The sequence below is a fragment of the Oncorhynchus tshawytscha genome, linkage group LG01 (genome assembly GCF_018296145.1).
Source record: "Oncorhynchus tshawytscha isolate Ot180627B linkage group LG01, Otsh_v2.0, whole genome shotgun sequence".
Classification (NCBI taxonomy): Eukaryota; Metazoa; Chordata; class Actinopteri; order Salmoniformes; family Salmonidae; genus Oncorhynchus; species Oncorhynchus tshawytscha.
Window position 1 is genome coordinate 11,645,173 of NC_056429.1, and position 13,949 is coordinate 11,659,121.

Sequence of the window (13,949 nt, forward strand, 5' to 3'; positions counted from 1 at the left end):
AATACATTTCTTACAGTTTAAAATGTTCACTTGTATTGCTCCTCTTCATTGCTCTGGCATCAAGTTGCTGTGAATATCTCAGTATTATATTGGCACTATCCAGAGATGGTCAGAGAGGTATTATAAGATATATATTATAAGATACAGGACATGTGGACACCCTGTCACACACGTTGCTGACAGGTGTAAAAACAAATTGAGCACACATCCATAACATCTCCATAGACAAACATTGGCAGTAGAATGGCCCGTACTGAAGAGCTCAGTGACTTTCAACGTGGCACTGTCATAGGATGACACCTTTGCAACAAGTCAGTTCATCGAATTTCAGCCCTGCCAGAGCTGCCCCGGTCAACTGTAACTGCTGTCATTGTGAAGTGGAAATGTCTAGGAGCAACAATGTCAAATGCTGAAGTGCGTAGCATGTAAAAATCCTCTGTGCTTGGATGCAACACTCACTACCGAGTTCCAAACTTGCTCTGGAAGCAACGTCAGCACAATAACTGTTCGTCGGGAGCTTCATGAAATGGGTTTGCGATGGCAGAGCAGCCTCACACAAGCCTAAGATCACCATGCGCAATGCCAAGTATCGGTTGGAGTGGTGTAGAGCTTGCCGCCATTGGAATCTTGAGCAGTGGAAACGCATTCTATTCTTGTCTATTAATGTTCTGTATTATGTCATGTTTCATGTTTTGTGTGGATACCAGGAAGAGTAGCTGCTGCTTCTGAAACAGCTAAAGGGATCCTAATAAAATACCAAATACCAAAAATAGGACTGATAGAAGAGAGAGATTGAGATAGAAGAGACGAGAGATAGAATAGAGAGATTGAGATAGAAGAGACGAGAGATAGGAGACGAGAGATTGAATAGAGAGATTGAGATAGAAGAGACGAGAGATAGAAGAGACGAGAGATAGAATAGAGATTGAGATAGAAGAGACAAGAGATTGAATAGAGAAATTGAGATAGAAGAGACGAGAGATAGAATAGAGATTGAGATAGAAGAGACGAGAGATTGAATAGAGAGATTGAGATAGAAGAGACGAGAGATAGAAGAGACGAGAGATAGAATAGAGATTGAGATAGAAGAGACAAGAGATTGAATAGAGAAATTGAGATAGAAGAGACGAGAGATAGAATAGAGAGATTGAGATAGAATAGAGAGATTGAGATAGAAGAGACGAGAGATAGAATAGAGAGATTGAGATAGAAGAGACGAGAGATAGAATAGAGATTGAGATAGAAGAGACAAGAGATTGAATAGAGAAATTGAGATAGAAGAGATGAGAGATAGAAGAGACGAGAGATTGAATAGAGAGATTGAGATAGAAGAGACGAGAGATTGAATAGAGAGATTGAGATAGAAGAGACGAGAGATAGAATAGAGAGATTGAGATAGAAGAGACGAGAGATTGAATAGAGAAATGAGATAGAAGAGACGAGAGATTGAATAGAGAGATTGAGATAGAAGAGACAAAAGATAGAATAGAGATTGAGATAGAAGAGACGAGAGATTGAATAGAATTGAGATAGAAGAGACGAGAGATTGAATAGAGAGATTGAGATAGAAGAGACGAGAGATAGAAGAGACGAGAGATTGAATAGAGATTGAGATAGAAGAGACGAGAGATAGAATAGAGATTGAGATAGAAGAGACGAGAGAGTGAATAGAGAGATATAGAATATAGAGCCCTGAAACTCAAATCTGGACCTGAGTTCCATTGCATTGTTTCTTTCTAGAAGAGACGAGAGATTGAATAGAGAGATTGAGATAGAAGAGACGAGAGATTGAATAGAGAGATTGAGATAGAAGAGACGAGAGATAGAAGAGACGAGAGATTGAATAGAGAGATTGAGTTAGAAGAGACGAGAGATAGAATAGAGATTGAGATAGAAGAGACAAGAGATTGAATAGAGAGATTGAGATAGAAGAGACGAGAGATTGAATAGAGAAATTGAGATAGAAGAGACGAGAGATTGAATAGAGAGATTGAGATAGAAGAGACGAGAGATAGAAGAGACGAGAGATAGAATAGAGATTGAGATAGAAGAGACAAGAGATTGAATAGAGAAATTGAGATAGAAGAGACGAGAGATAGAATAGAGAGATTGAGATAGAAGAGACGAGAGATTGAATAGAGAGATTGAGATAGAATAGAGAGATTGAGATAGAAGAGACGAGAGATAGAATAGAGATTGAGATAGAAGAGACAAGAGATTGAATAGAGCAATTGAGATAGAAGAGATGAGAGATAGAAGAGACGAGAGATTGAATAGAGAGATTGAGATAGAAGAGACGAGAGATTGAATAGAGAGATTGAGATAGAAGAGACGAGAGATAGAATAGAGAGATTGAGATAGAAGAGACGAGAGATTGAATAGAGAGATTGAGATAGAAGAGACGAGAGATTGAATAGAGAGATTGAGATAGAAGAGACGAAAGATAGAATAGAGATTGAGATAGAAGAGACGAGAGATTGAATAGAGAGATTGAGATAGAAGAGACGAGAGATTGAATAGAGAGATTGAGATAGAAGAGACGAGAGATAGAAGAGACGAGGGATTGAATAGAGATTGAGATAGAAGAGACGAGAGATAGAATAGAGATTGAGATAGAAGAGACGAGAGATTGAATAGAGAGATATAGAATATAGAGCCCTGAAACTCAAATCTGGACCTCGAAGCCAGTTCCATTGCATTGTTTCTTTGTTCCCCTCCCAATCAGGGACTGATTTAGACCTGGGATATCAGGTGGGTGCAATTAATGATCAGGTAGAACAGAAACCAGCAGGCTCCGGTACTAGTTGGGTAAGAGTTGAATAACCCTGATATAAAGGTATGAGAGAGAGATAGAAAAGAGAGAGTGAGAAGAGAGATAATAGAGCTATATAGAATATAGAAGCAGAAGAAAGAGAGATAGAAGAGAGGGAGAAGAGAGCTGTTGTTTGGGGTTTTCTCCTGGGTTTCTGTATAGGCATCTTTGTGACATCTACTGATGTAAAAAGGCTTTATAAAAGAATGCGTTTGAAATTAGATTGAGAGAGAAAGATGAACAGAATTAGGTGTGAATCCAACAGTCTTAATCTCCATCACTAAGGACTCTATTCAATCTGTATCGCTGAAGCATTACGAATTGTACAATAGAAATGTTCATGTATTTCCAATTGAGCCGACATACCGTGAATGCAGTCTCCGCTAATGCAGGAACATTGCCTTTAAATTTCAATCACGTTGTAACTCTGAACTTCAGCGATTCATATTGAATAGAGTGTGTCACGATAAGAGCATTTGAAACTGTCATCAGCACCAAACATCCATTGCATGTCTTCCTAGTGTAGTTCTTACATAACAGGGGTATTTTCTTCCATCATCTCCTACACCAGCAAGTGGGCAGCAATCTGACATTGATGTCAATCTATCTACAGTGGCTGGTTGGCAATGTGCCCAGTGCTAGCACAGCATCTGGAACATGGAAGAGCTAACTAACTTCTATATGTAGACTGCTAGAGCAAACAGAGTCCTCCTGCATAACACAAGGACACTGGGACACTGGAAACTACAGTACACTGAGCAAAAGACATTGAAAAGACATAGAAAATGTATATTTGGTTGAAAATATGTATTTCAACATCTTGTGCTCACTAATGCCTCTACCGTCTCTTAACATATAAGAAGAGATACAAGTAAAGCACACACAACAACACATAGTACAAAACACATCACATGCAATGCATGTAAACAAAGATCCACACACGCCCCCTCCTCTCTCCCAAGACCAATACAAAGGTAGATTTGATTTCCTCACCTTAGCTAGCAGCTAGTGTAGCCTCACTGGACCAAGGATATTAGCATCCCTGTGTCATCCTTACCATGCCTTATGACATCCCCATAGCATGGCTATGTCAGTGGAGTCCTTCAGACAGTGCAGTACTAGAGAGCAGGATGACATGTGATCCTATCCTCTCTGTGTTGCTGCTGTTGAGCGCAACACACACTGACCGCTGCATATGTCTAATGGCGCCCGAGCCCGCCCTCCCTAGCTCCCTTTTTCTTCCTCCCTTTCTCACTCTCTCTCTCCCCCTCCCTCCCTCATTCTCTATCGTTCTCTCGTGCGGACAACAAGGACGAGGCTGTGAGGGGAGAGGAGGGGAGGGGTGAAGAGGGGAGGAGAGGAGTAGCGGAGGGGTGGGGAGAGGAGAGAGGTACCAGCAGGGAGAGGAGGGGTGTAGTATTGAGCAGGAGAGAGGTACCAGCAGGGAGAGGAGGGGTGTAGTATTGAGCAGGAGAGAGGTACCAGCAGGGAGAGGAGGGGTGTGCAGGTTAGATCTGTAGAGGTACAAACACCATCATTGCATCACAGCTCACTTCTCATTCTCTTTTGTCTGTCTAGACTGAAAGGGAGGGAAGAGAGGAGAGAAGGGGAGCCCCAACCTCAGCATCCTCATCCATCCAACATGACAATGCAGAATACTTACTGAACATAGTAAACCACATTGATATTGCCTACCCTGCACAACTAGTCTCCTCCATCCTGCATTTAGAAACCCTCAGAGATTTCGAATAAAAAGCCCTAACTACCTAAAATAGCCAGTGGGAGACTGTTTTTATTTCTAAAACTCTGACGAACAGAAGAGAAGAAGTAGGAAACAGGTGGGACTGACTGGAGCAGATTGCTAGGTTTCCATGGAAACAGCCCGTATTGGGGAGAGCAGGGGGCACGAGGAGGACAGAGGGAGGATGCTGTGTAGTGGGTACTGTAGGGTAGGGTACCACCACAGGGACTAGAGCTGGCTCCAACACTACTGACCAATTACTACTGCATTGGAACAGGTTCATACACTAACTAGGAGAAGAATAACAAAATAGGGTCGGGATAATGCTATCCAAAATATAGATGAAACGTTTGGTGCTGTAGTAGCCCAGGAGTAATGAAACATGACTTTTAAAAAATGACCAGAAGTCTCAAACAGAGTAAATTATTTTAACTCAAATTTTTCAGAAAGAATGCTTTGCAATACATGTCAAATAAACAACGTTGGCTGTGCTGGCTGTCTCCTTCAGGTCAATAATTACACATAAGCTTGTGGAGGGAAAGCAAACACAAAGGGATCAACTGGAGTACACCCAACGATGAGGTAACATCATCCAAGTTAATCATTAACTTCCCAATAACGTCATCTACAGACCTCATATAGGATGGGAAACTGTGGAACACACACAGCATTTTGGCCAGTGTTACCTAGTGTTAATTTGTCAGTGTAACATTTATAGTGTTGTTTGAGGTGTTACAATAACACTGTCAGTTTACAATTAAAGAGTATAATTGTAATGATAACATTCTCCTACAGCAGGAACGAATTAAACAATGTTTCTCTGTCACTAACAACTACAGTAATTGGAGGTAATGCAACAATTCACTCGGAAAGGCAAGGAGTTGGAGTTAGGAGAGGGTTTGGCTGGCAGGGATGTCCTTGTCCCATCGCACTCTGGCGACTCCTGTGGCAGGTCGGGTGCATGCATTCTGACGTGATCGCCAGGTGTACGGTGTTTCCTCCAACACTGTGGAGGACACTGTGGCTGGTTAAGTGGGCATTTGGTCAAGAAGCAGTGCGGCTGGGTTAGGTCGTGTTTCGGAGGACGCGTGGCTCTTGACCTTCGCCTCTCCTGAGTCTGTATGGGAGTTGCAGCGATGGGACAAGACTGTAACTACCAATTGGACACCATGAAAAAGGGGTAAACATTTGTTTTACAAGAACTCTAAAATTCACTTGGCAAGGCACACTGAGAAATTATATTGAATGTGTGGCTTGTTGGGGAGGGAGGGGGAGGGGGGCGTAGCTTTCAATTAGTTATTTTTTTCCAGACCTGAGTGAAAGTGTGATCTAGGCCTTCATTACTCCTGTATTAGTGTAGAAAAATACTCCCCAAGTGTAAACACAATATCTAAATAGAACTGGTTTGAATGGAAATATCTGTTCTATCAATGTAATGGGCTATCCCCAGGCAGAAGATGACAGTGCAGGAGGTAGGACCCCTCTGAATGCTTTGATGAACAGGGCAGGATCATCCTGCCATAACACAGAGGTAGCCTACTTTAGCTGATCATCTCCTCTCTATGATCAATATGCCTACATAACAAAAACGCAAATAGCAGTAGCCTATAATGTTTTATAATCTTATGTTATTGCAAAATAATAACATGATCATAACAATAACAGTAGGCTAATATTGGATGGAAAACAAACCAATTACAATCTATTTGTAGTTTTGTGTCGTTCTGGCCTGGTGCCAATAATCTGTCCCCCAGTCTCAGTATAGAGATGGGGGCGAGAATAGAGCAGCACACCACAATAAACCCAATGGAGACGACAATAAAGACCAGCTATGGAATAGATATGATCGTGACAAAATGTTTAGTTGTATTTTTTTACCTCACAAAAATGTGAATGGTTTGATAATGACAATGAAATTATACACGCGGTGCGTCAATGGAGAATGATACAGTGCGGTGCGGTAGACTGTTCTATTGTGAACTTGTGACGTGTGGATATGTGCACGCAAAAACAACCACCGCATCCATTCATCGTGCACATGATTAACGACACCAAAACAAAAACAGAAAAATAACTGCATTCCATCTATCATAAAATTCAGAGAGAAAATGCGAAGAGAAGCGGTAAACTATTTGTCAAAATAAAGCAGAAATAACCCCAGGTTTGAAATTTTCCATTATTCGGGGTTGCGCACTGGCGGATTAACTGCAGCAGCGCGCTATTGTGGCTAGCCAACTAACAACCCCCTGCTAACGTAATATTTCGCAGGAATTATAGTGTAGGAATTTTTTGACAGATAGCTGACTGATCACACACTACACAACAGGAGGGGTCCACAAACATAGACACTCACCTCTGTCTCCTCGGTTTGGTGATTTGTGATCAGCTAACCTCCATGTGTAAAGGAACAGTGTGCCATGTCAGCCCTCTTCAAAGCGCTTTAACTTTGGTCACTGTTTACTTGTCATGGGTCGAGGGCAATGGAATAATGTGCGACAGCTGAGCCTTTACTGTCCCAGTGCAAAGTTGACAGCGCTAGAATAGAACAGAGCGAAACACATTAAAGCACAATAATAAATTGTTTCGCATATGGGGCATGCAGTGTGACCGCAATTGTAGATAGGCAGTCTCCATTTACTAGGCATTAACGTCCCGGGAGAACAGAAGGTGAACTATAGCACTAAAATGAACTAAGGATGAGGTCATGGTTCAGAGGGGAGAGAGAGAAAAATCCAAGTTGACGTCACCTTCAGCCAATCCGAGTCTGTGGCTCAGGGGTTAGTTGACGTCAGCCTTTTGAGCCATGGATTAAAGGGACACTCTGGTTTTTAAAGGAGACGTGCGGCGCGCGGGCTGCCGGGAGATCACACACAGGGACGGTATAGATCATGCACCTTTGTTGAGACAGGAAAAAACGATTTTGTCCAACCATGATTAAATGTTGCTGGATGGGTGTGCGGAATCCTAGGATATGCGGCAGGTAGCCTAGAGGGTAGAGCGTTGGGCCAGTAACCGAAAAATTGCTGGATCGAGTTGATAACGAACAATCTGTTGTTCTGCCTCTGAACAAGGCAGTTAACCCACTATTCCCCGGTTGGCCGTCATTGTAAATAAAAATTTGTTCATAACTGATTTACCTAGTTAAATAAAGGTAAACAAATATGTATGTCCTCCTTGGCTATAAAAGCATGAAATTAATTAAATAATAAATAACCAATGTAAAGAACGTTTTATTTCATGACTTTACCATTAAATAATAACCAATGTAAAGAACGTTTTATTTCATGACTTTACCATTAAATAATAACCAATGTAAAGAACGTTTTATTTCATGACTTTACCATTAAATAATAACCAATGTAAATAACGTTTTATTTCATGACTTTACCATGAATAAAACGAAGACACATTTTATGAGAATGTCAAGAGGGACCAAATTGGATATAGAAGAAAAATGAGAGCGAGCCAAGACAGGGGCTAACTCTAATATGGAAACAATGCAGTGAATGAAAATAAAGAATAGCCAGTTAATGGTGCACTGTGCAGAAATCACGCTGCCACTTCCTGGTTGCTAAAATTCGAATAATTCGCCTAATTTCAGTTTATGTGACAAAATAACTATGTATAGTGTACATAATCATTGTACCATCTACATATATTTTCCATAAGCAAAAATATTGTGTACTCAGTTGTTTGAAGCTGGTGTACAAAACTGAAACTAAAAAATGCAAAAACGAAACGTAAGCATGGGACGCATAGAAATAGTACACATAGAACAGCTATGCAGCTTCTTAGACAAAAGGGGAAAAATAAACATTCACCACTACCCAACAGAACAAAAACAATTGTAGTGATCATCAATATATGAACCACATTACAGTTCCCTCCATGTAGGATAATCCTATTGTGTGATATGTAGGGTGTTTGCCTTTCACACCAGCGACTCTGGTTCGCTTACCTGGCCTTTTGTTAGCGACAATATATTACATTGTAATTGCACTGTTACTATAGGCCTATTCAAGAAATATAGTAGCAACATCAACACTATACCAAAGTGCATTAGATCCATATAAATGTATTCATATTATTGTAGTGGTGGTCAATGCTCATTGTGAGATTTACACGTCTTTTTTTCTCATAAAACGGGACGTTCTTTATGTGTTGTTTTCATTGCTCAATATAGCACCGTATTACGTTGTATAAACTGACATCTAGTGGTCATAGTTGTCTACTTCAACTGGCAACAGCAGGGATTCTCAAGTCTCAGCCTCTGTGGAGTGTTGCCTCATGCTGCTTTTTCCATCTAGACTTACCCCCACACCAGGGTGTCGCCAGTGATTTATGTTAATGTTAGCTCTAGCGTTATTGTGTTTCCATCAGGAGTGTGACACTGAAGACTTGTGGCAAGCAGAATCTACAACTTCTGCATCATTCAAGACGGTTGCTTTGTGAAGTGCTAAAGTTCACAGTTAGCCATTGTTATGTAAATGCTGCGCTGAAAAGTACCCAGGGCCTTGCCTTGGCTCCAGGTCCACTGGACCCATGGCCTAGTGAGACACGGGTGCCAGGCTACATAGATAGAAACAGAAAAGTCTGAGCATGTTGGGTAAAAGGGTAGCCTAGTGGTTAGAGTGTTGAACTAGTAACCGGAAGGTTGCAAGTTCAAATCCCCGAGCTGACAAGGTACAAATCTGTCGTTCTGCCCCTGAACAGGCAGTTAACCCACTGTTTCTAGGCCGTCATTGTAAATAAGAATTTGTTCTTAACTGACTTGCCTAGTAAAATAAAATAAAAAACTGGGGTAAATCCTCCATGGAAATGTGCCATTACTGAAGTAATACTATGATAAAGGCATTCACATAAATGTGTTATTTTTAAAACTTGTTTTAACTTTACTATTTAGAGTCAGACAAAGAATTCTTAGAGAAATGACAACACAGATTCATGAAAATCGACTTTTATTTGGATGCAAAAACTCACAACTTAAAGCAATACTGCAGTAGCAGAGGAGAGGAGTAGGTTGTTTGCTGGTTGGTTCGAGTATGTCTGATATTTTCCCAGTGAGCAGAACTGGTCGAAAACTGTCTTTACATTTATTTTAAACCAAAAGGACACCTTTCAAGATATTTTCATCCCCAAAAATATGTATTTTCAGCATCTTTTCAACCCAAAAGATGTACTTTCAACATCTTCATCCAAAGAGACATATTTTCCACGTCTATTCAACCGATTTTGCTCACTGGATTGGCTATTTCAATTTGACCTATCTTCTTTTACATCACGGGAATGAGACCCAGTCAGCACAGAAAACAAGCACTGAAAACAAGTGTAGCTGTTGGATCAATTGCAATAAGTGTTATAAAGAAAGGATTTCACAGTTTAATTTACAGCTTCTCCAAGTTTCAGCTATTTTCCATCTTCAAAACTCAACATTTTGTCAGTTTCAAATCAGAGGATGAAATACTAGTGCTGACTTCTTGAGATGCCTTTCAAACCAAAACAAGGAGATTGTCTCCTGGTGATGTTCGCTGTAATTGACCAGCTGTATTCAATCAAGATGAAAGTTGTCCGAGATGTCTTACATACAACTCTTAATCATTGTTTTAGCTGCCATACACGTAGCTCATATTATTTCTGATGTTGTTGTAAAGCCAGTCTGGCCAAGAGTCACAGGCCCCAATTCAATCAGTTACACACCAAGAGAAACCACACTGTAGGTCAGAATAGTAAGTAACGGAGGTGTTAACCACATCTAAACCCTGGCTGCGAGCTGTTCCTCTCATGGACATTGGCATGGAAGAGAAACCACACTCCACAAATGTCCTAACTACAGCGTGAATATTTAGAGTGAAACCACAGTGTGATTTTCCTTATGTCATTAAATTGAATATGGGGAATGTTTAATTAAGGGCTCTGTGAAAACAAGATAAAATCTTGGACACATAAAGCAAAGCATATTAAAGCAAAGCCCAGAGGCATCAAAGTAATACTGTAGACAAAACATAATCAGTGTTTGTTGTTGTTGTAAGGTAACTTAGTTAGTTGTCACATTTTTTTTTTAAATCTGTCAAATCTTGCAATATAAACCAATGATTTGACCACAGTATGAGCTACATTCCATTGTGGTGTAAATGGTAATATACACAAGGCATCTACTCGAAAGGATTGTATCAAAACGTTCTAAAAATATCTCTGGTTGGTTTCACAAAAGCAAACTGTATCAAAAGCATTGCAACATAATAGGAGAACGCTTACACAACGGAAAGCTGGACAACCAATCACTTCGCTTTGATTGTGGACTTACGAGAGTCCCATACAGCACATGCAATCCATTTAAGTCAACACAGTCAAAACACGATACAGAAAATAACATTTACAGCTGAACATCAGAGACACAACCATAGTTGGTCTATTGTGCTTCATACGGATTAGGCTTGGCCTATCTATACAACAATCATGGGCAGCTAATGTCACGCATGTGTTTAGGCTACTGTTGAGAGTAGATGTATCATCATCCCAACACCACTGAGGGGGCACTGATGGGAAGGGTTAGGGCGGGGGTCAGGTTTTCCCAGCATGCATCCTTTGTGAGAGGGGAAATAACAACTAAGAAAGAAAGCAAAACCATCAAATAGAGTTAAGATAAACTCCAGTTTGAAGTGTTGTTTCTTCTCGCAACCTTTACATTTGTCCTTTTCTGCTCCTATCTGATTTACTCCTATCCTGGTCCCAGACCTGTTTGTGCTTTTTCTGACTCCATTGTTATGGTAAAGGAATGACAATACCATAAGAGGTTGTCACCGAGCCGATGCAGAATGGCACTCAGGCTATTTTACACCTTAAAAAAAAGAACAGGGGCAAGTTTTGCTACTCCTCTATGGATTCTTCCACTATGTGACGGTCCTAACAGCTCATGTGTGAACCCAGGAGATGAGACATGCACACGCCCCCTCAGTCTCGGTGGTCACATGACGCCTCTGTGTGAGGTCATGATGATGACGGACTGACTGCACATACACATGACACTGTAATACTGTAGGGACTGCACACAATGCCTAGTTACCTAATGGTTACATTCCTCTATGGTACATGGCTCAGTCAATGGTAATGAACACGGAGCACCGTGCAACCTGAAGATGAGGTGACTCCTGACCGCACCAGGAGTTTGAAAGGCCTGCTGTACTGTTTTAACGTAAAGAGACCCAGTGAGCATGTCTTTTCATCCTGCTCACAGGGGATAGTTTGGTATGCTTACGTTTCAGACGAACATGTGACCCCTCACTGTGTGATTGTAACATCACTGTTTTAATATAGGCTGAACATTTTCTGATCTGGAGGAATCGGAATAATCCAAAGTTAACTGGCACTTGATAGGGTATACCGGATAAGATATCCTGGATAGATCTCTGGCAAGTGTGAAAACAAATGTTTGAGTTAGAAGTGACAGAACGTTTCATCATCACTACTTTTAAAGCATCGTCCGCAAAGCAAATCAGTAAAATAGTTTTAATTCATAGCAGTTGTTTTATTTAAAATCATTTCTGGCAGCATAATGAAACCTCAGCAGTTTCCGTCTTGCCTTATAAGCATAGTTCTCAAATCAAGATTGGGCTTTTCGTATGTGGGCCTCTGAAATTGAAGGGGGCAGGATGTTGTTGTGTCTGTGCGTTAAAGGGTGACATTAAGATGGAGGTACAGGCGTAGTGCTCTACTCCTCTGCAGTGTGGGACAGCTGCTTCTCGTACAGGCTGAGGACGTGGTGCACAAACTGGTACTGCTCACCCGTCTGGATCATCCCGCCTCTGTCGCGCACACACACACACACACACACACACACACACACACACACACACACACACACACACACACACACACACACACACACACACACACACACGTCAGGAAAGAGCCAAAGACAGACAGGTGTAAAGAAAGACAGACGGTAGACTGACCTGTCGAGGCGGAGCTGGCAGGTAGTCCTCAGTATGTCGACCACACCCTCACTCCTTAGCTGTTTACACAGGATGGAGGTGGCGATGAAACAGCCTGTCCGACCTATCCCAGCACTGGAAGGAGGAGGATGAAGAGGAAGAAGAGGGTGATGATGAAGAGGAGGAGGATGAAGAGGAGGAGAATGAAGAGGAACCATTAATGTATTAGACCTGACCAACCACGATTTTAGAGCATTTCTGCAATGCTGCCCTCTTCTATCTCTAGGTGCACAGACCTTCCAATACTGCCACATGTCTTCTATCTCTAGGGGCACAGACCTTCCAATGCTGCCACACCTTTTCTATCTCTAGGGGCACAGACCTTCCAATGCTGCCACACCTTTTCTATCTTTAGGGGCACAGACCTTCCAATGCTGCCACACCTTTTCTATCTCTAGGGGCACAGACCTTCCAATGCTGCCACACCTTTTCTATCTTTAGGGGCACAGACCTTCCAATACTGCCACACATCTTCTATCTCTAGGGGCACAGACTTTCCAATGCTGTCACACGTCTTCTATCTTTAGGGGCACAGACCTTCCAATACTGCCACACATCTTCTATCTCTAGGGGCACAGACCTTCCAATGCTGCCACACCTTTTCTATCTTTAGGGGCACAGACCTTCCAATACTGCCACACATCTTCTATCTCTAGGGGCACAGACTTTCCAATGCTGTCACACGTCTTCTATCTTTAGGGGCACAGACCTTCCAATACTGCCACACATCTTCTATATCTAGGGGCACAGACCTTCCAATGCTGCCACATGTCTTCTATCTCTAGGGGCACAGACCTTCTAATACTGCCACACCTTTTCTATCTCTAGGGGCACAGACCTTCCAATGCTGCCACACCTTTTCTATCTCTAGGGGCACAGACCTTCCAATGCTGCCACACCTTTTCTATCTCCAGGGGCACAGACCTTCCAATACTGCCACACCTTTTCTATCTCTAGGGGCCCAGACCTTCCAATGCTGCCACACGTCTTCTATCTCCAGGGGCACAGACCTTCCAATACTGCCACACCTTTTCTATCTCCAGGGGCACAGACCTTCCAATACTGCCACACCTTTTCTATCTCTAGGGGCCCAGACCTTCCAATGCTGCCACACGTCTTCTGTCTCCAGGGGCACAGACCTTCCAAAAAATCCACTGAGACATCCTCCCTACTGACGGTAATAGGTGTGGGTATAATGTCTGTGTTTCCAACCCCACCTGCAGTGGACGATGACAGGGCCGCTGGTGAGCAGAGCTTCCTCTCTTGCCTGCTCCACTTCCTGTACCAGCTCCAGGAGGGGCGGGGCTTTGTCTGGGGTCTTCTGGTCAGGCCAGGAGGTGTACCAGTACTGCCTGAGTCTGCGCTCCTCTCCATCACACTGTCTCACACACACACAAATACATTA

General features: G+C 42.1%; 1 protein-coding gene and 1 long non-coding RNA gene across 4 annotated transcripts in view; both read right to left on the bottom strand.

The window, feature by feature from the left end:
* Positions 1-4,967: 4,967 nt before the first annotated feature.
* Positions 4,968-7,279, bottom strand: LOC121847937. The gene is made up of 2 exons (XR_006084821.1): positions 6,907-7,279; positions 4,968-5,670 (listed from the first exon to the last, which is right to left on the bottom strand). It is a non-coding gene; the product is annotated as an uncharacterized LOC121847937 (long non-coding RNA).
* A 2,394-nt stretch (positions 7,280-9,673) lies between these two features.
* Positions 9,674-13,949, bottom strand: part of ptpn5 (protein tyrosine phosphatase non-receptor type 5) — a 46,532-nt gene continuing 42,256 nt past the window's right edge. For all 3 annotated transcript variants that reach the window (XM_042331634.1, XM_042331648.1, XM_042294881.1), the window contains 3 exons: positions 13,762-13,922; positions 12,506-12,619; positions 9,674-12,355 (listed from right to left, as the gene is read on the bottom strand). In XM_042331634.1, coding sequence (XP_042187568.1) covers positions 12,262-12,355; positions 12,506-12,619; positions 13,762-13,922 — 369 coding nt within the window. In that variant the 3' untranslated portion in view covers positions 9,674-12,261. The remainder of the gene's footprint in view (positions 12,356-12,505; positions 12,620-13,761; positions 13,923-13,949) is intronic.